The sequence below is a fragment of the Labrus bergylta genome, chromosome 1, assembly GCF_963930695.1.
Source record: "Labrus bergylta chromosome 1, fLabBer1.1, whole genome shotgun sequence".
Classification (NCBI taxonomy): domain Eukaryota; kingdom Metazoa; phylum Chordata; class Actinopteri; order Labriformes; family Labridae; genus Labrus; species Labrus bergylta.
The window spans coordinates 11,903,919-11,926,633 of NC_089195.1; the positions used below are offsets into that span (position 1 = coordinate 11,903,919).

Consider the following 22,715-nt stretch of genomic DNA (forward strand, 5'->3'; position numbering starts at 1 on the left):
ATCTGTAAATACTTCCAGAAATGGCCTTTACCCACCAGGTTAAATCTCTCCATAAGATTATTATAAGACAGAAACACACCATCTTTAAGTAAGTCCTCAATAGTGCTTAAACCTCTTGAATGCCACTGTTTCCAATACACAGTTTTGTTTCCAACGCTAATATCAGAATTATACCAAAGTGATGAATATTTCTGTCTAGTATGTGTTAGTTTAAACATTTTGTGCATTCTGATCCACACATCTCTTGAATGCAGAAGAACAGGGTTTGTGATGTTAAACACTTTTTGAGAAAACATCACCAAAGGTTTGAATGGTGAACAAAGCTTATTTTCAATATCGATCTAAGCTGTTTTAACTTCTGTCGCACTCCAATATTTTGCTATTTTGGCCGCACCGAAAGATAAATGGTACAATCTTCGGAGAGGCCCAGCCCTCCCTTCTCCTTATGCGCACATAACTTTCTCGGTTTAATTCTTGGCTTTTTCCCACTCCATAGAAAAGTCTTTACAGTATCATCATAATGCTTAAAAGTCGGAGATGGTATTTTGACGGGCAACATCATGCTAATGTAATTAAACTGTGGTGCAATTACCATTTTTATTATGTTAACTTTCCCCAACAATGTGAGTTTGATCTTCTCCCACTTATCAAGGTTTGTCTTAATTTTTTTTAAGTAATGGGTCAAAATTCAACATTACTATGTCTCCTGTGTCCTGAGCAAGCTTAATGCCAAGATATTTCAATCCCGTTCGAACCCATTTGAAGTTAAATTTCTCTACCATAAATGGGAGACATGAATTAGAAAGGGGCATTGCCTCCGACTTATTCCAGTTAACAGTGTAACCTGAAAACTTAGAAAAGAATTGGATAGTGTCCATCAGATTTGGTAGGGATGCCAGAGGGTCGGACACAACAGCTAAGATATCATCTGCATTTCTATAAATAAACCAGTGGTACCAACACCAGCACTGCTTTGTTTATCACCATTTAAACTGCAACTCTGAGTCTCTGTCCAATCACGTTTCATCCTGGATACTCCGCCCAAACACTCCAAGCAGACGAGTTTGAAGGTCGCTGTTAAAGGGCTTCCATTCTATCAGAGTTCACTCCAGCAGCAGGGAAACAAAACCGCGCTTTAATTAGACGCTGGGCTAATTGCATAATATGTCCCATGATGCTTTGGGGGTGTAGAGAATGCCTTCTTTGTCTGCTTTGGCTCTCACAGTCATTGGGAGCCAGCAGCCTGTGGATCTGGTCCTGCTCCCCTGACTCTGGGGACCTGGTTCACCGTGATCCACAAAACAACAACAGTGATGGTGTGGAGACGGACAGACAGCTGAATACTAGAAGTCAAACATTAAAGATTTACATTTAGACATTTAGTGCAGAAGCAAGAGCTTAGCTTCTTCTGCTGCATGCTGAAAGACTTAAACATGTTAAATATTAAGAGGAAAGTAGATGCTTTGTTGGTAATACTGAGATGTGTTGACTCGACTAGAATCCTGATTCATCAAACAGAGAAGGAGCCAGACCATGCAAAGATTTTAAAATTCATTTGAGGGGGCGCTGGTGCATGTGCATCATGTGCCATCCCTGGTCCTCCAGGTGGGCGGCCTGGGTTCGGGTCCGTCCTGTGGCTCCTTACCTGCATGTCGTTACCCGCTCACTCTCTCTCAATTCAATTCAATTCAAGTGAGCATGACAGATCAACAATCCATGTTGCCAAAGCAGTACAGAAAAAAATTTGATCAACAAATAATTGATACAGATGATAATGATGAAATGATTGATATGAGCTCTCACTCTCTCGAAATAAAGGCTGGATCTATAGAGATATGATCGGCTTTAAAGTTGTTGGTGAGGTTTGGGACCAAGAAGAACTGATGCAGTTTGATAGAGGGGATAGTATAAAGAAGAAAGCAGGCGGTTTGCTGCAAATACTGCATGCTGGGAAAGTTGATAATTGTTAATATCAGCTTGAAGTGTGCAGCATGTTTTTAATTTAGGCTGAGGCTGCGTTCACACCAATTATGAGGAACACTCTTCTTTTCAGTTTGACACAGATGTTCCTTAGAGTTCACACTAACTCGTTTCTTTAAAGTAGAGTTGTAAAAAGTATTTTCTGTATTTCCTTCTCTGTGGATTCGACCCACCAGGAGGACCTTCCTCTCACACATTTCTGCCGTCTTTTCAGGCCGAACTCGCGCAGACTCTCCGGTTTTTGGGGTCGCCTCTATCAGCTTATTACAAACAGTATAAAAGGCCCAGCTTCCCCCCCTCCCTCAGTGTCCCACCTCCAAAACGTTGAGCAGAATAATGAGCAGTAAACAAGGGGGGGAGAGGAGAGTGGGAGTTCAACTTGAATTGAGGGGTTCACAAAAGGTGGGGGGGGGGGGGGGTTGTCTCCACAGCGACTGAGCCGAGCTGCTTCGGTCACATGGTTCTGGTTTCTATTGAGACCAGAAGAGGCTTGAAGCTCGGCTCTCTGTCTGAGTTTGACAAGCCGATGGCAGCAACATGAGCGGAGCCCGGCGGGACGGAGGAGCAGCGGCCGACAGCCTCGAGCTGAACGGGACTGCAGCTTTGGGATTACATGACCAGGACATGAACACGGCTGCTTTGAATGGTGAGTGGTTTTTATTTTAGCCTTAATATCACAGTATCGTCTGCATAGATTGTGACTTGTTTGTTTTTCACGTTCTACCCAGAATTCAAAGTGATTAACATCGTCATCATCGCCCTTGCCTTTTGTATCCTCGCCATCACCGCCTTGTACTGCATCACTGTCTGCTACAACCGCACCAGGTATGTGCTTTTATTCTGAAAACAAAAACCTTCTTCCTGCCTTAATTTGGTAGGACGAAGATGTGACATTTTAAAAACACACGAGTTCAAAGTGAATCTATGAAGCGCCTTCTTCTTCTTCACCAGGCAATCAAAGCGGGCCCATTCGTACGAGAGTGCAGTGACCCAAGGCGAGCCAGCTGACCCCGTGGCGGTCAGAGCAGTGAAGAGGTCGACCAGTTTCATGAACCCTCTCGCTTTCTTCAGGAAACAAGACCCGGTGAGGAACAGCAACAAGATCTACTACATCTACAGTAACCCGCTGCCTGTGGGGCTGAAGGAGGAGGAGGAAGAGGACGCGCTGCGGGTCCACGAGGAGCCCACTCCCACGCTGACGCTGCCCCTGTCCATACAAGAGTACGCCAACGACCCAGACAGCGGTGTCATCTTGGACCCGCCCATTTTTTACATGCAGCTTTAGAGGTGGAGGAGGTGAGACAGAGAGAGACTCTGACATCTTAACCGTCTGGCAAAGTAACAGCTTCAAGGACAAACTGCTGCTGAGTGGTGATCTACACAGATTGTAATTTCTAAAAGTAGCACCGCCCCTTTAATAACCTGCAAAACATCAAATCACAGCAGCTCTGTTTGTCCTTAAAGATCTTATTACACTTCATTAAAATCTCACTCAGCTGTCGAGCCCAGAAAAACGTATTTTTTTGAATCGCTTCTAATGAGTGAAATATCTTCAAATGAAGCTAGCAAACTTTCTCTAAGAATAGATCTTTATCATTTAAAGGTCCAGTCAGTGAGATGTGTAGTGAGTGAAATGATAAAGGTACCTTACTATATGATCAGACATTAAGGAAACATGCTATGTTGAAGTGCTGGCTTCTCTGACAACAATGCAGCAGCCAGTATGAACTCCTTCTAACTTTAGATTCTGGTCCTGAATGCTCTGGATTTGTTTGGACCAGAGAAGGTAGGCGGTTTTAAGGCACCCCCCACACGGCCGTTTTGGACGCCCCTCGGTTTGTCAGATATGAGAGCAGTTATCAGGTCAAACCAACAGGTGTTGCAGTGATGGAAGCAGCAAGAGAACTGGTTCAGATAGAAGTGATTGTACCCGACCTAAAAAGCCTCTGCATGTTTCTAATAAGCTCCACGAGCAGAAACGTGCTCAAACTAGGATCAATATTGGAGATGCTTTTGAAAAATGGAGAGCGGTTAGAACACAGAAAGGTTTACAGACCGATGCAGAGCTGGCTAAACACTGAAGCTTCAGTGTCCACCACATGGCAACCTGTGTGAGCATCGACTCTAGAGAGGAGGGGGGGACAGCTGTTTAGAATTTAGACTGCAGTACCCTTTTTAAACACTAGGGGTCAGAGTTACATACTGCTCCTTTAATAAAACATTTTTACATTTGGATGTATGACAATGTTTTATAACAAAAGAAAGACATTAAAAATATTTTTAAGATTGAAGATAAAAATGTGTTTTGTTTTGAGTCTTTGGATGTAAAGAAAAGATTCCTGTGTGTGTACGTTCACTACCTGGCCTGACCTCCATATCAGAGCGATCTAACCAACACTGACTGTTGCTAGGTTACGAAAGTTGTCTGGTGCTAATTATAAGCTTTTATTTGTGGAACTGTTTCAAATGAAAGGTTAAACAAAGAAAAGGAAGAACGGTGTCCTGACAGCAGCAGCAGCAGTTTCAGACCTGGAAAACACAAGTCTGCGTTCGTGAGCTAATGTGAAGAGGAGGATTCGTTTCTCTTCCGCCATTGTTGTTGACAAAGTTGATGACGCGCCCCTTCTTTTAGATTTTCTTGATTTATTTTTGGGGGGTTTTACCTTCATGTGTTGGACAGAGGATAGAGGAGGAAACCAGAGAGAGAGAGACAGAGAGAGTGTAGAAGGGAGCCACAGGTCGGGCTTAAACCCGGGTCGCCCGACCTGGAGGACTTTAGTACCTGTACATGGAGCGTGACCTAACCACTGGGCCATCTGTGCCCTGGAGTCATGAAGACGCTGAACTGATCTGGTTGTCTGTAGGAAACGGATGCTGCACGTTAAAATAACCGCCTGGTAACCACAGGCCCAGAATCTGCATTGCATGAATCTGCAGGGTCAAAGGTCAGACTCAGGACTCTGAAGAACGAATAAACACGGTCGTGATCCATTTTAACTTTAATAAAACTGCGGATACAATGTGCTTTACAAAAGAAGCCGAGGGCGAGACACAGAAGAGATGAGAGAAATACAAACGATGATCACCGCAGACGACCTACACGTCCTCAGACGATCGGCTGCGTCTCTCTCAGCAGCCACTCCAGCGCCTCCTTCCTGCCCTGCCTCTCCAGCTCGCCGCAGATCACCTCCCGACACTTCCTGTGATACTCGTTCACCCAGTCGCGCTGCAGGACAGACACAAGAGGACGTTAACCAGGAGACTTTATTTAAAGGGGCTATATGTATCTTTTTACATGTATAAACCGTTTTTTATCGCCCATTAATAAGCAAACGGTGAACTGGTGTGAAAAAGTACATGTTCACTGTCTATCTGTGTTGCCTGTATAAAAAGTTTCCCCGGGTCGTATTTTCCATGAAAGCTCCAGGAAGTGACATTTTATGCACGTTCTCATCGTCCTCCTCACTCCGCTCCGCTTACAGAGATCAACAGTACAAATTCATCACACACTTCTGGTCTTCACCTGCACAGCCAGAGGCCGCCTTCCACACACTTCTATCCGCTCTAGGAGCTCTCAAAGGCAGACAAACTCATCACACACTCCTGCTCTCAGCCAGTTCCTGCAGAGACTGTTGTTTGTAGGATGGAGAATGAATACAAACATACAGACTCCTTCACAGACTTTCACATGTGTATGACCACTTACCTCCTCTGTTAACATTATGCCGGTAAATATTCAGTGTTTCGCGGCCAATGATGATGCTCGTTTGTATACGTACGAGCACGTATGATGAGCACGCGAGGGTGAGCGAGCAACAGGTTACTGGTGCAGATCGCCTAACAGCCATGCGGTATCGGTACAAACGCAGTATTTTTGAAAGTTACATATAGCCCCTTTAAGAGTTCAAATCTAAATGTTGATGTTGTGTTATTTTATTTTGAAGGATTTTTCACGTCATCAATAAAAACCTTTGAGACGGACGTTAAGTTTGAGGACTGGAAGCACACAGGAAACAGGAAACAGGAAGCTCTTACCTCCTTCTGAGTGAGCAGCTCCGTGTTCATCATCTTCACTTGGAGAGGAACCAGAGTGAGCGGCTCAAACGTCAGACTGCCTCGGTTTCTGTAGTTGTACTGAACACACAAACACACACATCTTTAAAAAAGGGCAGTCAAATGATTCACATTTGAATCACTAAATTTCAATAGTTAATCACCATGAATCGCATTTTTTATTTTTTATTTAAATATTTTGCATTTAAAATAAAACTTGTTAGGCTTTTATTTTGAAGTCTTGTCCTGTCTTTAGCTGAGAGTACTTTACCTAAATGAAGTAAGGAGCTAAAGTGAGGTCGCTGCTGACAAAGCAGCAGGAGCAACTCCGGGTTAAGTGTCTTGCCCAAGGACACATCGGACATGTTCAATGGAGAGACGGACGACTTTACCACTGATCCACAGCTGCCCCAGCGATGCCCTGTCCCAGCTTATTTCGTCTTTGTGTTATTTAAACCCAACATGAGCTGCTCCAGAACTTTTTGAAAATCATCACTTCCTGTTTTTATTCATATTTTACACGACGCAGAAACTTTTTAGGAGTTGGAGTTAAAGTATTACAACGGTGTTACGCACACAAAGACGACTCCTGGGCAAACCACCGGTGTATATCTGTGGCGTGTCATTTTTGACCTTTTTTTGTCTTACCATAAAATCAATGCATGCAAGACAGAGAGAGAGAGAGAGAGAGAGAGAGAGAGAGAGAGAGAGAGAGAGAGAGAGAGAGAGAGAGAGAGAGACCGCTGACCGTATATCTCTCTCTTAACTAGAACGCTCAAGCTGATCCCCGATGTGATAACTGAGTATCGAGTGAAACATTGAAAACACAGGTAATGGACTCGGGCGTCTCTAACGTACTGATGGTGAATACTGTCAAAAACACAATAAACGAAGCGAGGCGGGACAAGCCGGGTCGCTCTGTGTGCGAGGGAGGAGGAGCCGGTATGTGTGGTGTGTCAGCACAGGTTGAGCGTGGCTCTGTGGGAAACGCTGATTTCACATCATTCCTTCTCCTGTCTCTGTGTTTCTACTTCCCCATGGCGACCTGCGCTCCATGACACGACTTACTTTGGGCTTCGTTGGGATAACCAGGACCACGTTTTCTATACGGATGCCGAAAGATCCGTCTTCATAGTAACCGGGCTCTAAAAGAAAAAAGGAGAAGAAGAATTAAAATCCAGAAAACGGAAACTCAGCGAGTTTTGTCTCATTCGTCATCCAGTGTTTCCTAAAATAAATGTTCGACTTAAAGGCAGGGGTGGTCATTTTAGAAAACTAGCATGATTTTGAAAGTAGCATTCACTCAGTGCTCCGTCTGCACCCCCTCCCCTCTGTGCTTCCTCTAAAGCCAAGCCCCTCCCCCCCCCTGTACTCCCTCTAAAGCCACGCCCCTCCCCCTCTGTACTCCCTCTAAAGCTACGCCCCTCCACTATGTGCTCCCTCTAAAGCCACGCCCCCTCTGAAGCCACTAAAAAAAAAGAAGAAGAAATCATCAACCCTGCCTTTAATGCAACATGTGTTTCACATTTCTTTATCTCCCTCCTGAAGTCTTTGGGACTGATGATATTTTCTCTTTGTTGGGTTGCCTTCATTATTCAGATCTGCTGATTAACCTTCTTAAAGAAGAAACAACTTCTGAAACATAAAGTCTGCAGATATTCTGTCACACCATGCTTTCACTAAACCAGTAGGTGGCGCTGACGGGCCGCGGTGCCCATTGACTATGTAATTTGGCAGCAACAGGGGGGTGAAGAAGCTGACGTATTTTCATAGCAGGGTTAAAGTGACTCTCTCTGTTCTTATTGTTCTGCGTCACACAGATTTCATTTTTAAGTTTTCTAAAGATTGAATCCAGCGTGTTGTACCGTCACTGACGATCATGCCGGACTCGAGAGGTTCATCGGCGAAGGTCTTGTAGCTAATGCCGCACGGGCCCTCGTGGACGTTGAGGAAGCAGCCCACACCGTGTCCCGTCCCGTGAAGGTAGTCCAGCCCCGACTCCCACAGAGCGGCACGGGCGAACGAATCCAACAGGTGTCCTGTGGAGGGAGCGGGATAGAAGTTAAAGAATAGAACTGTTTTGATCTTAGAGTCCAATCTATGCTGCTCATGTAACAGAGAGAGGGAGGAGCCTGTTCTCCTTCAGATGGTTAAAGTCAGATCTTGGAGGCTGACTTGAAGTTTGACCTCCACCCACCACGTCTGTCTCATCTTAAAAATCCTCCACGCCTCCTCGAGATCTGTAACACGGCTCTGTGAACATACAAGATCGACCACGCTTGACCACACAAGTCTCTGCTCACCTTTCGTTCCGTTGGGGAAGACGGCAGCGCTGACAGCTATGTGTCCCTTCAGCACGTAGGTGAAGCACTCCTGCAGGAAACAAGAAAAAAGAGAGAATTAGGAAGAGGAAACTACTTCCTGGTTTGCTTTGAGACAATTTCTTGACCCCTGCTGACAGAAACTGTCTTTACACATCTCGTTCTGTTCAGGGACAAAACGTGTTTTAATTTACTGTCTCACTCATCGATAATCTTTAAGAAGGAAGGCATCAAACACAGACTGCTTAAGCTGCTGTCACCTACCCCGTGGCAGTATATTCACCTTAAAAAAAGTGATGTTTGCTTGCGAATTCATTTCAGCCAGTTTCATTAGCGCCTTAAAGGTCACATATTCTCCTCCTCTTCTTCAGTGTAAATAAGTCTCAGAGCTCCTCAAAACATGTGTGTGAAGTTTCTTGTTCTAAATCCACTCTGATCCTGTATTTGATCATGTCTATAAACCCCTCTATTTCAGCCCTGCTCAGAACAGGCTGTTTCTGTGTCTGTACCTTTAAATATGTAAATGAGCTGTGTCTGACCACGCCCCCTCTCTGGAAGGGCTCGGGTGTCTCGGTCTTTCTCGCTCCATGTCCTATTGTTTACGGTGAGAAGGCAGACTCAGAGGGCAGAACAAACACCTAGCTGTGGGAGTGTCACCCACCTGGGGGTGGGGTTACTGCCTTTAGTGATATCATGAAGGGAAAATCTCCAAACGGCCTGTTTGAGCACACATTTTCTGAAAAGTGGAGCAGGCAGTAGAACCATTTTCTCATCATTGGGGGGTTTGTAGACATGAGGGGGAGGGGGGGAGACATGCTGCGAAAGAGCCACATGTCAGATTTGAACCCGGGCTGCCCTTGTACATGGGGCATGTGCACTAACCACTAGGCTACAAGTGCCCCATACTTCTCTATGCAGACTTTGTACATAGAGATGAGTCGAGCCTTGCTTCAATCAAATTAAAAGAGGAAATGGAACTTGAGGAAACTTGAGGAAAAATGTACCTTCTCAAAAGCAGACGGCGTTCCAAAGTGCATGGTGCGTGTGACGTCGGTGGTTCCATCCCTGCCGAGGACAGAAGAAGGAGCAGGTGAATGAGGGTAATGAACAGAGAAGGTCACCGGTTCCTTTCTCTAAATTAAATGAGCGGTGCAGCAGTTGATGCATTAAGATGCTCCGCCACAGTTTGGACCGCCTGTGATCCGAGCATGTTCTTAAAGGTGTTAAATACATTTACTGCAGAGTCTCAGTGAAGACAAGGCAACGTTGAAGGAGGCGTTTAAGGCGTGCTACACACGAGACGATTTGAGGATTCTGTCACAAAACCTCGTCATCCCATCTGTGAGACTTGTGATCCGTTGCACCCCAAAAATAATAGAGCTCAACAGTTTGGTTCAGGAAGTAAAACTCCCGTTCATTTTCTCCATAGCGGATTTCATTATTAGCCATGATGTCATAACCATCACAGGTAGACTGACCACGAGCTACCTGAGTGTGAAACGATGGTTAATGCTCCTGTTCGTCTGATACCAACCTTTAGGAACAACACTGTTTATTCACGATATCGGGGAAAATAACTACACTACCCATGATCATAGAGTGCCACAGAGACGTCTCTGATTGGTGGAGCTCTCTGTTACCATGGCAATTCAATTCAATTCAATCCAAAAAACTTTATTTGTCCCCGGGGGGCAATTTCTCGCCCCTCGGCAGGCTAGCTAGTTGGTTAGCTAACATGGATCGTACTAATGACCTTGTTATGCCGCAGTGAATGTCATTGATATATCAAGAAGAAGAGGAATCATTTGCAAAGGATTGTGGGATGTGTAGTTTTTAGACTTCGTACACAGTCTTGTCCCTTTTTTCTGTTATTTAAAGTCGTTTTGACGCTGAATCAAATGCTTCATGGTCACAAGTATTGGGGTCGTTGGTTGTCATGGTTACAGGCTCAGATGTCTTGATCTTAAGATTTTGTAAAACTTCAACCGAGGATTTGAACGGAGGAGATGTACTTCCTGAAACAGAACCGCCGACAAAGTGGGCGGGGACTGTTGAGCTGTATGCATACAGAGAAAGTGCTTGTCATGAACGCTGGTCATTTTATTTACACGTATTGCGCTCCGGAGTCGATCAGGTAGACCTCGTTCAGAGAGAGGGTTCTGTTGGTTTCAGGTAGGGGTCTAAAAAAGAGAAACACAAAGGACAGGATGAAGTATTCTTCCATTATCAAACAGGAAGAGGTACACGGGAGTGTGTGAGTCGGCTACCTGTAATGTATGATCGCTCCGTTTGGACCCACGCTGGAGATGGTGGGGAAACTGAGGCCCACAAATTCTTTCTGCTGACTGGAAGAGAAGGAGAACATTCAGGAACATAAAGAAGAACATGAAGAAGAACATTCAGGAACATAAAGAAGAACATGAAGAAGAACATGAAGAAGAACACACTGGATGTGTGGTCTGGTTGTGTCAGGGCTGCTGCATACTAACATCAACTTTAAGACCCAAACAAACACAAATGAAAACCTTTGTCCTTCATGGATTTTAAGAGACCAAACAGCTCTGATTCCCAGAATCTGAAGGGTTAAAGCTTTTTGCATACTTCAGCTGCAGCCTTCATGTGGCCTTCATGGTTAGTTCATGTGTGCAGGGGCTGTGGTCCTCCGGGCGGGCGGCCCAGGTTCAGGTCCGGCCTGTTTGGCTCCTTCCCATCATTCCTCTCTCTCTGATTCCTGACTTGATCTTCTGTCCTGGCTTCAGGAACGACAGCTGCTGAAGTCTGAATCAAGCCTGCTGTCTCGGCACGCTGCCATGTGTTTCTTTCTTCTCAGACTTTGATGATACATAAAAAACACGAAGTGCTCCTTCTACTGCAGCTTCTAGTGTGCTTATTATACGGGCAAACCGGAGCTCACACACACTGACCGCTTTAACCTGCAGAATGATGGTTACCCTCTATGACCACTAGATGGGGATATAACTCCAGTAGTGTCACTTTCACAAACAGCATCATGTGTTATTTTAAAGCATGAACGCCTACATGATGTTAAACTGGACAAGCTCGTCAAACAAACCAGGAAACCCAAATAAATAAAATCCACCCACCTGCGAAACTCTTCGGCCTTATCAGCAGCAGAGATCTCCGTCACGGTACCTTTAGGAATCTATCAAAACAAATCACACAACAACCTCAGAGGTCAGCCATGAAGAAAGGCTTAAAATAACACCAGCGTCTCCTACAGATGAAGCCGGGTTACATATCAACCTTCACCTGAAAGAAGGGTACTACACTAACTCTCCATTTCAGAGTTTTTAAAACGTATGTTTTCATGTATTAGACGTCTTTATCAACTCATTATTAACGTCAGGAAGAGTCTTTGTGGTCTCTAAATATCTGTAATCAGAGTTTCATTGGAACAAAATCATCAGCAGAGTACTGATTGTATTGTACTCTGTCACAAAAAGACAAGAGTGTATGTCTGCAGCCCTGGCCCTCTCGCCTGGTGGCCTGAAGCCGCGTCCCCTGAGCTTCTAATTTAAAAAATAAATCTCCGGAAATCATGCAATTGAATTGTCACATGTGATATATTACAAACATACTAGGTGCTTATGCATATACATTCAAGACTAAATAGAAAATAAGCAATTTCGCCATTCTTAAGTGCTGTATATGCACTCACACATGCTCGTCTTCTTTTGGCGCGGCGTTAATGTTGGACTTAATGCGCGAGTTCGGAAACTGCTTCTTGACCCAGCACACTTGCTGTTATAAATTTCTGGAGGAGCGGGGCGCGACATCACATGAGACGAGAGAGCGCCAGCGCTGCAGCCATACCCGTCTCCAAAAAGACAGGCCCCGGCGCTTGCTGTAGAAACAGGCGCATTGAATAGAGTGGGCACCATTTTACCCAATGGTGCCGTAGCGTGTGCACGGAGAATGTGGAAATTGGCAGTTTTCAATTAATACATTTTGAAAAAACTAACATAAATCCTGATGTGAATCAAGGGTTCGAACCGTTTGGGCTACAAGCACTAATAAGGTCTCGTTTGAAAACTAATGCTCCGTAGTTTCAGAATGTGAATAGAAGATCTAAAAAGGAAACGCCAAAGAAAATGTTTTAAATACCTCCTTTTCCAACCAAGCGAAGAGTTCACAGAGCGCGACTGCGTCTTTGATCTGCAGGGGGAAAGAGCAGAGTCAATCACTGTGTGTTTGTAAAGACTTCATAAAGTCAGCTGGAGCTGGAGGTCCAAAGGGTCTTACATGAGCCATTTTCATGCCCTGGATCTCGCTGGCGTTCTTCACGGCCTTGGCGAGGCAGAGAGGGGTGTAGGGGATGGGGGACCTGTGGGCCTGAAACAGATCAAACAGGAACCATTACAGTTTGAAAAAGGAGAAATAAATCAGAGTAAACAATCAGCTCCCCGTCTGGGATCGGTGTCTCACCTTGGGGATGACCTGCGTGAGCGCGCAGCTGGCTCTGTCGCAGATCCACACCTTGTCTTTGGGGCCGTGTGCGGCGCAGATGGCCTGCAGCTCGGTGTAGACCGACTCGTATGGGAACGTGTGGATGCTCATCTCCGACTTGCTGGGAGAGTCCAGCTGCAGATGGTCTCTCAACGCGGGATCGGAGAGACGCTTCAAGTCCACAAAAAGCCTGCAGCAAGGAGAGGAGGGTCAGTGAAGGAGAACGCTGAAAACCCAGTACCTACATGTGGTCCTGGTACAAGACTCCCATCAGTTTTTAGACTTCCACAAGGAGGTTTACCTTATTGCGTTCATCCCCACGATGGCATAAGCAAAGAACACCGGGTTGTACTCGATGTCTGCACCTCGCAGGTTGAAAAGCCCTAAAAGGAGATAATGGATATTTGTTATCACAGCGACAATGTCCACTAAAAACATCTCTCCTGTTTTTAACCCTCCATGTAAAGTGACACAACATCAATACATGTCTCAAACAAGATATACAGAAAAAAAAAATCCTAGCACCCAATATCAGGACATTTCTTCTTTTAAAGGTCCAATCAGTAAGATGTGTAGTGAGTGAAATGATAAAGTGACATTACTATATGATCAGACATTAAGGAAACATGCTATGTTGAAGTGCTGGCTTCTGTGACAACAATGCAGCAGCCAGTATGTCCTCCTTCTAACTTTAGATTCTGGTCCTGAATGCTCTGGATTTCTTTGGACCAGAGAAGGTAGGCGGTTTTAAGGCGACCACCCACAGCCGTTTTGGACGCCCCTCAGTTTGCCAGATATGAGAACAGTTATCAGGTCAAACCAACAGGTGTTGCAGTGATGGAAGCAGCAACTGGTTCAGATAGAAGTGATTGTACTCGACCTAAAAAGCCTCTGCATGTTTCTAATAAGCTCCACGAGCAGAAACGTGCTCAAACTAGGATCAATATTGGAGATGCTTTTGAGAGAGGATAGAACGCAGAAAGGTTTACAGACCGATGCAGAGCTGCCTAAACACTGAAGTGTCCAACACATGGCAACCTGCGTGAGCATCGAATCTAAGGGGGGGGGGGGGGGACAGCTCTCTATGATGTTTAGAATTTAGACTGCAGTACCCATTTTAAACACTAGTAGGTCAGAGTGCAGATTGTAGTTGGGTGTTCTTGTAAACACTGAGTTCTAAGTTTGGGTGTTTTTTTCTTGAGTCAGACTGATTGAGTACGTGTGTGTGATCTCAGTCAGGTGGAACTCCTGCACAAGAAAATATGCTGGCAATGTTTCTGTACCGAGATGTTGCCAACAGATTTGTTGCAATGTGATCGTGCTCTCTTTATGACTGCAGATGTTTAATATTTAACTCTTATGTACTTTTCTTTACTGTCCATCATTAAAATAAGATTGAGTGTCTCATTGTTAAAACCTGGTAGTACTGAAGATGTTGTCGTCTGCCTGGTGTTAAATATCGATGTTCTTCAGATACGCCGGTCGCTCGTCATTAGTGGATGCCTGAGCAATCCCCCTCCCAGTTTATCGCCCGTTGAAATCTTCTGGTCTGAAAGCGACCTGATGACAATCAACATCACCGCTCTAATGGAGACGAACTCTCAGACCAAAACAATCAAGAAGCAAGAGCTCATCAGGCTAGCCTAAAGAGGTGCTCAAACGACCACCTAGAGGAACACCCGTGCATCCCCAGGGTCCTTGGATCGTGATCTCCAAACGGGCTTATGTAACCGAGGTGACGTCAGGTGTGGCTGCTGCTTCTCTTACTCAGAGATAACTTAAACAACAGACACGTGTCCAACATGTCTCACACTTAGGGGAAATCTCCCCCCGGCGAGCGGTCAGCCCGGAGCTGTTATCTAACAGTTTTTAGATCCTTTGTGTCGTTACAGGAAAGAGGTCAAGTGGCTGCTATCTCTTTAAAAGACTTATAGCTGTGAAGTGTTGACACTGAACTTGTGAGACCAGTTTAAAGGAACTCCATCGTTTAGTGACTCAAAGTTTCTTGTAAATATCTCGACCTTTAGCTTCAGAGGCGTGACCTTCAGGTCACCTTCACCTTCAAAAACTTCCATCGCTGTGTTTAGATTCTTCCTCTACAGCAGCTTGTATTTCTGAGAAATTGAAACTTACATGCAATCTCGTCCAGCGCCGTGGCGACAAACCATGTGATCTTCCTCTCCGCCATTTTGGCTCGCAGTGCTGTGATCTTATCCTGCCAGGACATACCTACAGGGAGACAGGAAGTCAGGAAGACAGGAAAGATAGGAAGTCAGGAAGACAGGGGCCGTTTCCAAAAAGCCACAGTTCAGTATGCAGTATGTACTTTTCAGTATGGAGTTTCAGTATACTGAACTTTCGTGGTCATTCAGTATGCATTTTTTGGGTCCACCTCAGTATACTGAACATTTCAGTATGGATACTAACTTCCGGGTTTCATGCAGTATGGATCGGATGCGTGCTTTCAGGAAATTAATTGTATTTTACCACCCACAATGCTGTGCGAAATTAAATGTAAATCGTCACGTCACTTCTCCAAATCAAAACAAACGAGCGTGGATTAATTTAATCAATTTTTAATCTAGAGTTAAAGTCCCGACTGAAATCACTACTTTTAATTAACAACAGAAAATATAACAAATATCTGCATTATTATAAAACCTTTCCCCCTCTATTTAAATAATGATTTCACTATTTAAATGCGTCTTTATTGGTTTATTTTACTTTATATTCTGTATATTACTGTCTTTCATTTGTACTTTTCTTTATGTACTGTATGTTATTTAGTTATTTAACAAATTGTCTTTTACATTGTGATATTTATTTTTTTTACCTGACTGTATGCACATTACTCCTCTTGAATAAAGCTAAACAAAAAAAAACGGGTGGATGCGGCCGGTTCGGGAAACGTAAATGGCGCCACTTCCATACTGAATGAATCAGACGAAGTAGGAACAAATATCTGCCTACTGAATAGTAGTTACTAAACAGTATACAGCATGGATGTGACAATAATCGTCTCGATCAGGCAGATTTGCCCCCGCTGACTGTTGGAGGCGGGGCTTGAAATGTCTAGTGTGCAGCCAGCCTAAGTAGAACAAAATAACGGAGTTCTACTTCTCTTATGATTCAAGTATCTCTCCGTGTTTCCACACTCAGGGCGAGCTGCATATTTGAATGTAAACAGATACATTTTCACGACGACCTTACCCAGGACTTTCCCTCCCATTTCAGACAGGCTGCCCCTGAAATCTTCCTGAGCTGCCTGTTCACACGTGCCCCCCCCCCGCAGCTCGCCCTGAAAGCTGCAGGATGTTCTTAGGAGTTTTTGTGAGAACGAACAGAACCTTAACGAGCTCCTGTATTTAAACTGTGTGTTTAATGATAGTAATTATTTAACAATCACTGACCGGTGTAATCCAATCCCAGGGTGCGAAGCTGCGTGCTGGGTCTTTCTGGGCGGTCTATCCAGACCACATCAATCAGGTTATCCTGCACCGCCACCAGGGAGTGGCCTGCACTCGTCAGGGCCTTCGACATGTTCTTCCACTGATCTGAAACACAACGTGCACAAATAGAAGAAGAAGAAGATCTCCTTTATTAATCTCTAAAAGGGAAATTCTGTTTTAGAGAAATGCTGCACACACAGGCTGAAATACACACATGCACAAAAATGGAGTGATGTCAGAGTGAGGGGGGGCTGCACATCAAGGAGTGCCCCCCCCAGCCGTTGGAGATTCGGGGCCTTGCTCAAGGGCCTGTCAGCAGTGCTCAGGAAGTGAACTGCCACCTCTCCGGGTACCAGACCAACTTCCAGACTTGCTCCACATTGGGACTTCAATGGACCACCAGACCTTCCTGTTCCCAACCCGAATCCCTTCAGACTAATAGAGCTTGAAAACACAAACTGTATTCTCTAAGGAACAGTTTTTGATTTCTTGAGCGTGTGAGCTGCTTCTGGTTTGTCTTAATCAGAGCTCATGTCCTGCTGTATCCTTGGAAGACTACAGGGTTCCTGCTCTGTTTTTCTGTCTTCTGCCCTCCTGGTTGTAACGACTTATCAAGGAGCTAAACTCACCTGCAGCAATGATCCAAGGATCGACTCCCACTTTAGAGTTCTCTGGCAGAACGCTGATCAGCCAGTCCTCCTGAGAGGGGGTCTCCTTCAGCCCTAGATAGGATTCAGAAACAATCATTATGAGAACCACAGAAGTCTTAAACATCTGAAGAGAGAGACACTGAGGAGGACACCAGGATCGCCGACAGGTTCAAACATTCTTACCGTCCAGTTGTGATTCAGACTAACCCCGACCCCCCGTCAGGACTTTGAAACCTGAGAGCGAGTGGTGTGGACTGGACCTGGATGCACCGGTTCCGCGTTAGTTCAAACATGGCCTAGTTTGAACGTGACTTGTCCGGGCTGTGTGCTCAGGAGCGCTTACGTTTGTGCACGGAGAATAAAAGAACTGCATGTCTGTCCTGTCGCTATGACAACTGTCGCTATGATAACTGTCTGTTGACAACAGTCTGATGTGTAATGTGTTTTCCCCCAGGCAGACACGGAGCAAAGATTTTTAACTTTGGGCACTTGAAGGGGGCCGCACAAAAGAAGGCGGAGTACTCAGAAAAAAACGCTAGGTGGACACAGGGGGGATCAATTAGGCGGGATTAGGCGGGACATCTGCCGTAAAACACAGCCGTCATGGCGCATCGTTTGGAAAGGAGGATAACTTAGAGGATGAGGAGGAGTAGAGGGTTTAACGGTCTGTTTCCCGTTGCACTACAGAGAGCTGTTAAATCACCTTATGTTGTAGTTGACCATTTGACCACTAGATGTCGCTGTTGTTATCTTACACGCTGTAGATGAAGGTTGTAGCTGCTGCAGAGCCGATCAGACGCGAGAGGAAACGCTGGAACAAACACTGTGTTAAAAAAATGCTGCTCACTGATTGGCTGAAGTGAAAACAGTTTTACAGTTTACGGCGTAAGATAAACCTTACGTTTCCATGGTAACCAAACGACAACATAACTCTGACTAGTTTCAGGGTTAAGTGAGGAACTTAAACTCGGCGGGCGCAACAGGACGCTGTCGTGCATACACTGAACTTCAAAAATAACCACGACTCTCAAAACGATAACCAACTGAAGGAGCGTGTGTTTAGGCGAACGCAACATTACCAGCACCACGAGGAGGCAGTCATTGTTCTTCACGTGTGGGACTCACCCATCTTCATCAGGGTCCAGTTGTTGTCCATCTGCTGACTGGCCTGGAGGAAATATCTCCCATCAGTCCACATGGCGGCGTGCTGCTCCGTGACAATGGCGGTACCTGTGCATCACATCAACAGTTAGACACGGTGGAACGTGGACATCTTCTCCGTCTTTTCCCTGCTCCACTTTTCAGAAAATGTGTGCTTAAACAGGCCATTTGATGATTTTCATTTCATGACATCACAATGGGCAGTAGCCCCTCCCCCAGGTGGGTGACACTCCCACAGCTAGGTGTTTGTTCTGCCCTCCGAGTCTGCCTTCTCACCGTAAACAATAGGACATGGAGCGAGAAAGACCGAGACACCCAAGCCCTTCCAGAGAGGGGGCGTGGTCAGACACAGCTCATTTACACATTTAAAGGTACAGACACAGAAACAGTCTGTTCTGAGCAGGGCTGAAGTCGTCCCTGGAAGTGGACACACAATAACCGCTGGTTTCAAAGAAATGTGTATCCGTTCCCTGAGAAATATCTATCAGACGATGGTTCCTGAATGGTTACGAGACTATTTACCCCGACATAAGCAACCTTTGCGTACTGCCAAAGTAGACCACCTCGACTCAAAAGTAAGTAAACTGCTAATGACACCAGAGGCTTCTGGTCAAAAGAAATACTATTGGAACTCTGGGTGGCGTTTATATTATGTATATTACAGCTCACACACACAATAAACATACCTGCAGAGCCATTAAATCCACAGATGAACTCACGCCTGCAGTCACAAGGAGCAATGTATTCACTCTGAAAGACACAGAGGGCGAGAGATAGAAAGTGAGAGATCGAGAGAGACAGAGAGAGAGGGAGAGAGAGGGGGGAGACAGAGAGAGATAGAGAGAGAGAAAGAGAGATGGGCTTCATTAACAATCAGTGTGAAGTGATCATCAACAAGTCAGACAGTTTAAATGCCACCTTTGCCTCTCTTGTGCAGGGAGAGGGCAAAACGAGGGGGGGACGCTGTGGGGAAAGGGAGGGGGGATGGGAAAAGGGGGGGGGGCATGATTAATGGAGAAGGTCAAGTCGAGATGCTCAGAAGTTAATCAGGACATTGTAACCAAAGTAAAGCGCTAACAGGTAGCAGCCGCACCAGCTTCAGGTAATCAATGTAAATAAACTCACCTGGCAGGATTAAAGTAAGTTTGATTGCACGAAGAGAGACGAACTAAACTTCTATAAACAAAATATAAACTTTATTACTGCCTATTGTTTACACTCACCTGCAGACGGTCTCAGTGTGTGTGTCTGTACGTGTGTGTGTGTGTGCGTGTCTGTGTGCGTGTCTGTGCATGTGTGTGTCTGTGTGTGTGCGTGTCTGTGTGTGTGCATGTCTGTGTGTGTGCGTGTGCGTGTCTGTGTGTGTGCGTGTGCGTGTCTGTGTGTGTGCGTGTGCGTGTCTGTGTGTGTGCGCGTGTGCGTGTCTGTGTGTGTGTGTCTGTGCGTGTGTGTGCGTGTGTCTGTGCGTGTGCGTGTGTGTGTCTGTCTGTATGTGTGCGTGTGCGTGTGTGTGTGATCACTGACCTGGTGTGCGTCTCCAGACGGGACGATGTAGGCGTTTATGGGCTCAGAGAAGTATTTGCAGTTCTTCATGGCATGCCGAAGCAGCCTGAGCAGCTCTCCTGTGATCTTTGGAGACATGCTCGAGTCTGCGGAGAGAAAGAAGAGGACGCCATAATCATTTAAATCATACCTGAAACAAAGATACAACGCCGCTCATACAGGAGGCGAGCCGAGTGTACAAAGTTCACATAAAGGGCCGTGTCACAGCTACTCTCTCAGGGCACCTCTGAAGACCACCTGCTCGTCTACCTTACCTAACTTTTGGGACGCCATTTCTTCTTCAGGTGAGCGGAGCAGAACGCTGAGTTGACTGTTTCCTACCTGAAGACTCACTTGGAGCTCAAAGTGTCATCTACACCTTTAATCTTTAACTTGTTATGTAACTATCACACGGGTCAAAAATTCCAAGAGCAGGAGAACCAGCTGGCGGCGTCAGCAGGTCGCTGACCTTTCACCACCGCCGTTATTTTCTCTAAACATCAGAATATCAGTGATTTCATTCACAAAGAGATACACAAGTTTTCAGCTGACCGGGAATCAAACCCAGTACCGCTATTCAAGTTTTCCGCTGACTGGGAATTGAACCTGGTACCGCTACACAAGTTTTCGCCTGACAGGGATTCCCCCCGCACTGAGCCCTCCCGGCCATAGAGGCGGATCACGCTTCACGTTCATAGACCCTCATCGCTCATGAGGATCTCAGCGTATCAGGATACGACATCAGACCAATCAGAAAAAAAGATTTATGAAACAGAAGTGTCGGCCATTCTGAAAAGTTTGTTTATTCATGCCCTCAGTACGTGGTCGGGGATTATTTTGTAAATATATATTCTTTCCCCTAACTCAAAATCCATTCAGAAAAACCTGAGATCGATTTTTTTCCCCCTGTAATGAAACTCCCCTCATGTGGGGGCGCTGTGGGAGCCGGCGTACTGTGATTCACGTTGTTCAGATGCTGCGTTCAGGCGCTCCTCTGATGGTCCCATGCTGCATTCATGTGGTGTCGGATGCATCGGAAAAACGAGATTCTGAGTTGTAAAATGAAACATGAACGCCTGCTCAAGTCGGAACAACAAGTCAGACACTCCCGACGAGTAGCCCGACCCGACGACATATTTGTCATCAACATGGCGGTTGGTAAACCTCAATTTAATTATCTTTTTTCTCTTCGTACCTTTTCTTTGGATTTTTATTTAATTTCATGTTGTATGTATTCTTGTTGTTGTTAAAAATAAATTATATATAAAAATGTGCCAGGATGAAATATGACAACTTGTAATGTAGTAAAACAGCCTGCAAAAAAGTATTTAAAAAACATGGCGGTTGAAAGATGTTTAGTTAACGTTAAAAACCAACGTTTAGCTCAAATATAACTCGTTACAGAGACATTCACACGTCTTCTTCCTTGTAGCATCCACGCTGTTTGTTGTTGTTTCAACATTCAGATTTTACAAACTGAAGACGGAAGAACGACCTCCAAACCGTGAAACTGGGACCATCGAGGAGCACCTGAATACAGCACTAGTGTCTGAGTTGGGAAGTCGTTTTTTGCCTCTTCCCATTGACCGCCATGTGATGATGAATATGACGTCAAGTTGGGAATCTTGTTCTTCCCTGAGTGTCCGAGTTGTTGTTCCGACTTGAGCAGGCATTCACGTTTCATTTTAAAACTCAGAAACTCATTTTTTCCAACGTGTCCAGTCCGTCCAGTCCAACTCCTCGTGATGCAGGGAGAATCCCCAGTCACCTCGGCGTATCGTCAAATCAATATCAGACCTTGATTCAAAGAATCGAAACCGAATAGAAATGTGAGGTTCTTGACACCCAGCCCTTTTAAATACATCTAATTCATCATACAAATAAAATTTAGGAAGAAATGAGGAAAACTGCATAAAAACATAAAAAATAACCAACTTTCCCACGATATTCTTATTTTTTTAGATGCACCTGTAAAAGCCTGGGGGGGGGGGACTGTGCAGTATCCACATCATCCACATCCACTGTGAGACGGTAGAAGTCGATGCTCGAGCCGACCAATCACAAGCGCAGTATCTTCCACCGATGAGCGCTCCTATTGGCTAAACCCTCCGCATGCGATTGTTGTTTACAAGTTTGCATTAGATAAATCATTCCACCTTTGACCTCCTCTGTTGCTGACAGGAAATAAAGCATTTGCTTCAAATACCCCGATAAAGAACTACAAAAACACGTCACTCGGCCACGCTTTTGTCCTTAATTCACACGTCACGGTTTTCAATATCAGCTCACTAAAAAAAACACACAATCACTGATTCATGTTCGTGGTGGGTGTGGTAGCAGGAGCACGCCGGTGTTTGCATGCACCCCGCAGGACAATGGGATTCCTACACTGCTCTGTATTTTGCATCCACCCAACAATTTTCCTCTGCAAACACTTCAGAGTGAAACACTGTTTGCAGCTCATGTTTACGCATGCTCATTAAAACGCGTCTTCTACCGAGTGTATATATCAATAAGGAAACTTAATGTTTACTCAGTATAAACCTCACATACTCTGTCATCACAGATCTGCACCCAGAATTAAGGTAATACCGTTTTAAACACTTCCGCGAGGAGCAGGCATTTAATAGCACGGGTGCATTTTTCTGCATAACACCGGCTAAATGGTTTGTAAGCTAACTAACTGTTCAAAATGTTTCTGCTGCTAGTTAGCGCTTTGCAAACAGAATATATGAATGGGGGTTTGCTTTGGGACCACCAGTCGTTTCCCCCTCACTTGAAAAAAACATCCCTCCGTGCTGCTTCCTTTCAACAACAACAACAACCGGGGAGACTTTTACGTTAGCCCCGCCAGCTAACGCCGATGCTCCACCCCACAGACACAACCAGAGACATGCTGAATACACACCCGGGGGTTTTGGTCTTGTGAATGGGGTTCTCGGGTCAGAATAACGGCTCGCTCCTTCACCAGCTTGGACCTTGTGTTCATTTACAAAAAGCAGGAGGCTGCCATTTCACTGTTGACGTCAGCGGTCACGTGGTTGCGTCTTCTTCCAGTAGACGCAGAGAGTTGCAGTCACGCCTCTTTTTCT

The 22,715-nt window shown here is 45.3% G+C and overlaps 2 protein-coding genes across 3 annotated transcripts; one reads left to right on the plus strand and one right to left on the minus strand.

Annotated features, from left to right (window-relative positions):
* Positions 1-2,468: 2,468 nt before the first annotated feature.
* On the plus strand, positions 2,469-3,545 carry si:dkey-246e1.3 (uncharacterized). Its single transcript, XM_065954180.1, has 3 exons — positions 2,469-2,626; positions 2,709-2,805; positions 2,932-3,545. Exons 1-3 carry the CDS (start codon positions 2,518-2,520, stop codon positions 3,263-3,265), a joined length of 540 nt encoding a protein of 179 aa, XP_065810252.1. The 5' UTR covers positions 2,469-2,517; the 3' UTR covers positions 3,266-3,545.
* Positions 3,546-4,961: 1,416 nt separating this feature from the next.
* On the minus strand, positions 4,962-22,688 carry xpnpep1 (X-prolyl aminopeptidase (aminopeptidase P) 1, soluble). 2 transcript variants are annotated; one of them, XM_065954171.1, is made up of 20 exons: positions 22,532-22,688; positions 19,606-19,730; positions 18,768-18,831; positions 18,046-18,150; positions 16,900-16,992; positions 16,232-16,375; positions 14,955-15,050; positions 13,123-13,204; positions 12,801-13,011; positions 12,618-12,707; positions 12,480-12,530; positions 11,459-11,517; positions 10,622-10,699; positions 10,463-10,534; positions 9,359-9,419; positions 8,337-8,406; positions 7,899-8,072; positions 7,102-7,178; positions 6,016-6,114; positions 4,962-5,206 (listed from the first exon to the last, which is right to left on the minus strand). In XM_065954171.1, the coding sequence occupies exons 2-20, from the start codon at positions 19,720-19,722 to the stop codon at positions 5,087-5,089; spliced, it is 1,863 nt and encodes a 620-aa protein (XP_065810243.1). In that variant the 5' UTR covers positions 19,723-19,730; positions 22,532-22,688; the 3' UTR covers positions 4,962-5,086. The 2 variants fall into 2 exon arrangements, with proteins under 2 accessions (XP_065810243.1, XP_065810237.1); XM_065954165.1 differs by lacking the exon at positions 22,532-22,688 and adding an exon at positions 19,899-20,043.
* Positions 22,689-22,715: the final 27 nt, after the last annotated feature.

Coding starts and splice junctions, on each gene's coding strand:
- si:dkey-246e1.3 (XM_065954180.1), top strand. CDS start 2,518: ATGAGCGGAGCCCGGCGGGACGGAGGAGCAGCGGCCGACAGCCTCGAG. Junction 2,627..2,708: donor GAACACGGCTGCTTTGAATG/GTGAGTGGTTTT, acceptor CGTTCTACCCAG/AATTCAAAGTGATTAACATC. Junction 2,806..2,931: donor GTCTGCTACAACCGCACCAG/GTATGTGCTTTT, acceptor CTTCTTCACCAG/GCAATCAAAGCGGGCCCATT.
- xpnpep1 (XM_065954165.1), bottom strand. Junction 18,832..19,605: donor CGTCTGGAGACGCACACCAG/GTCAGTGATCAC, acceptor TGTGTCTTTCAG/AGTGAATACATTGCTCCTTG. Junction 7,179..7,898: donor CGGCATGATCGTCAGTGACG/GTACAACACGCT, acceptor TTTTTCTTTTAG/AGCCCGGTTACTATGAAGAC.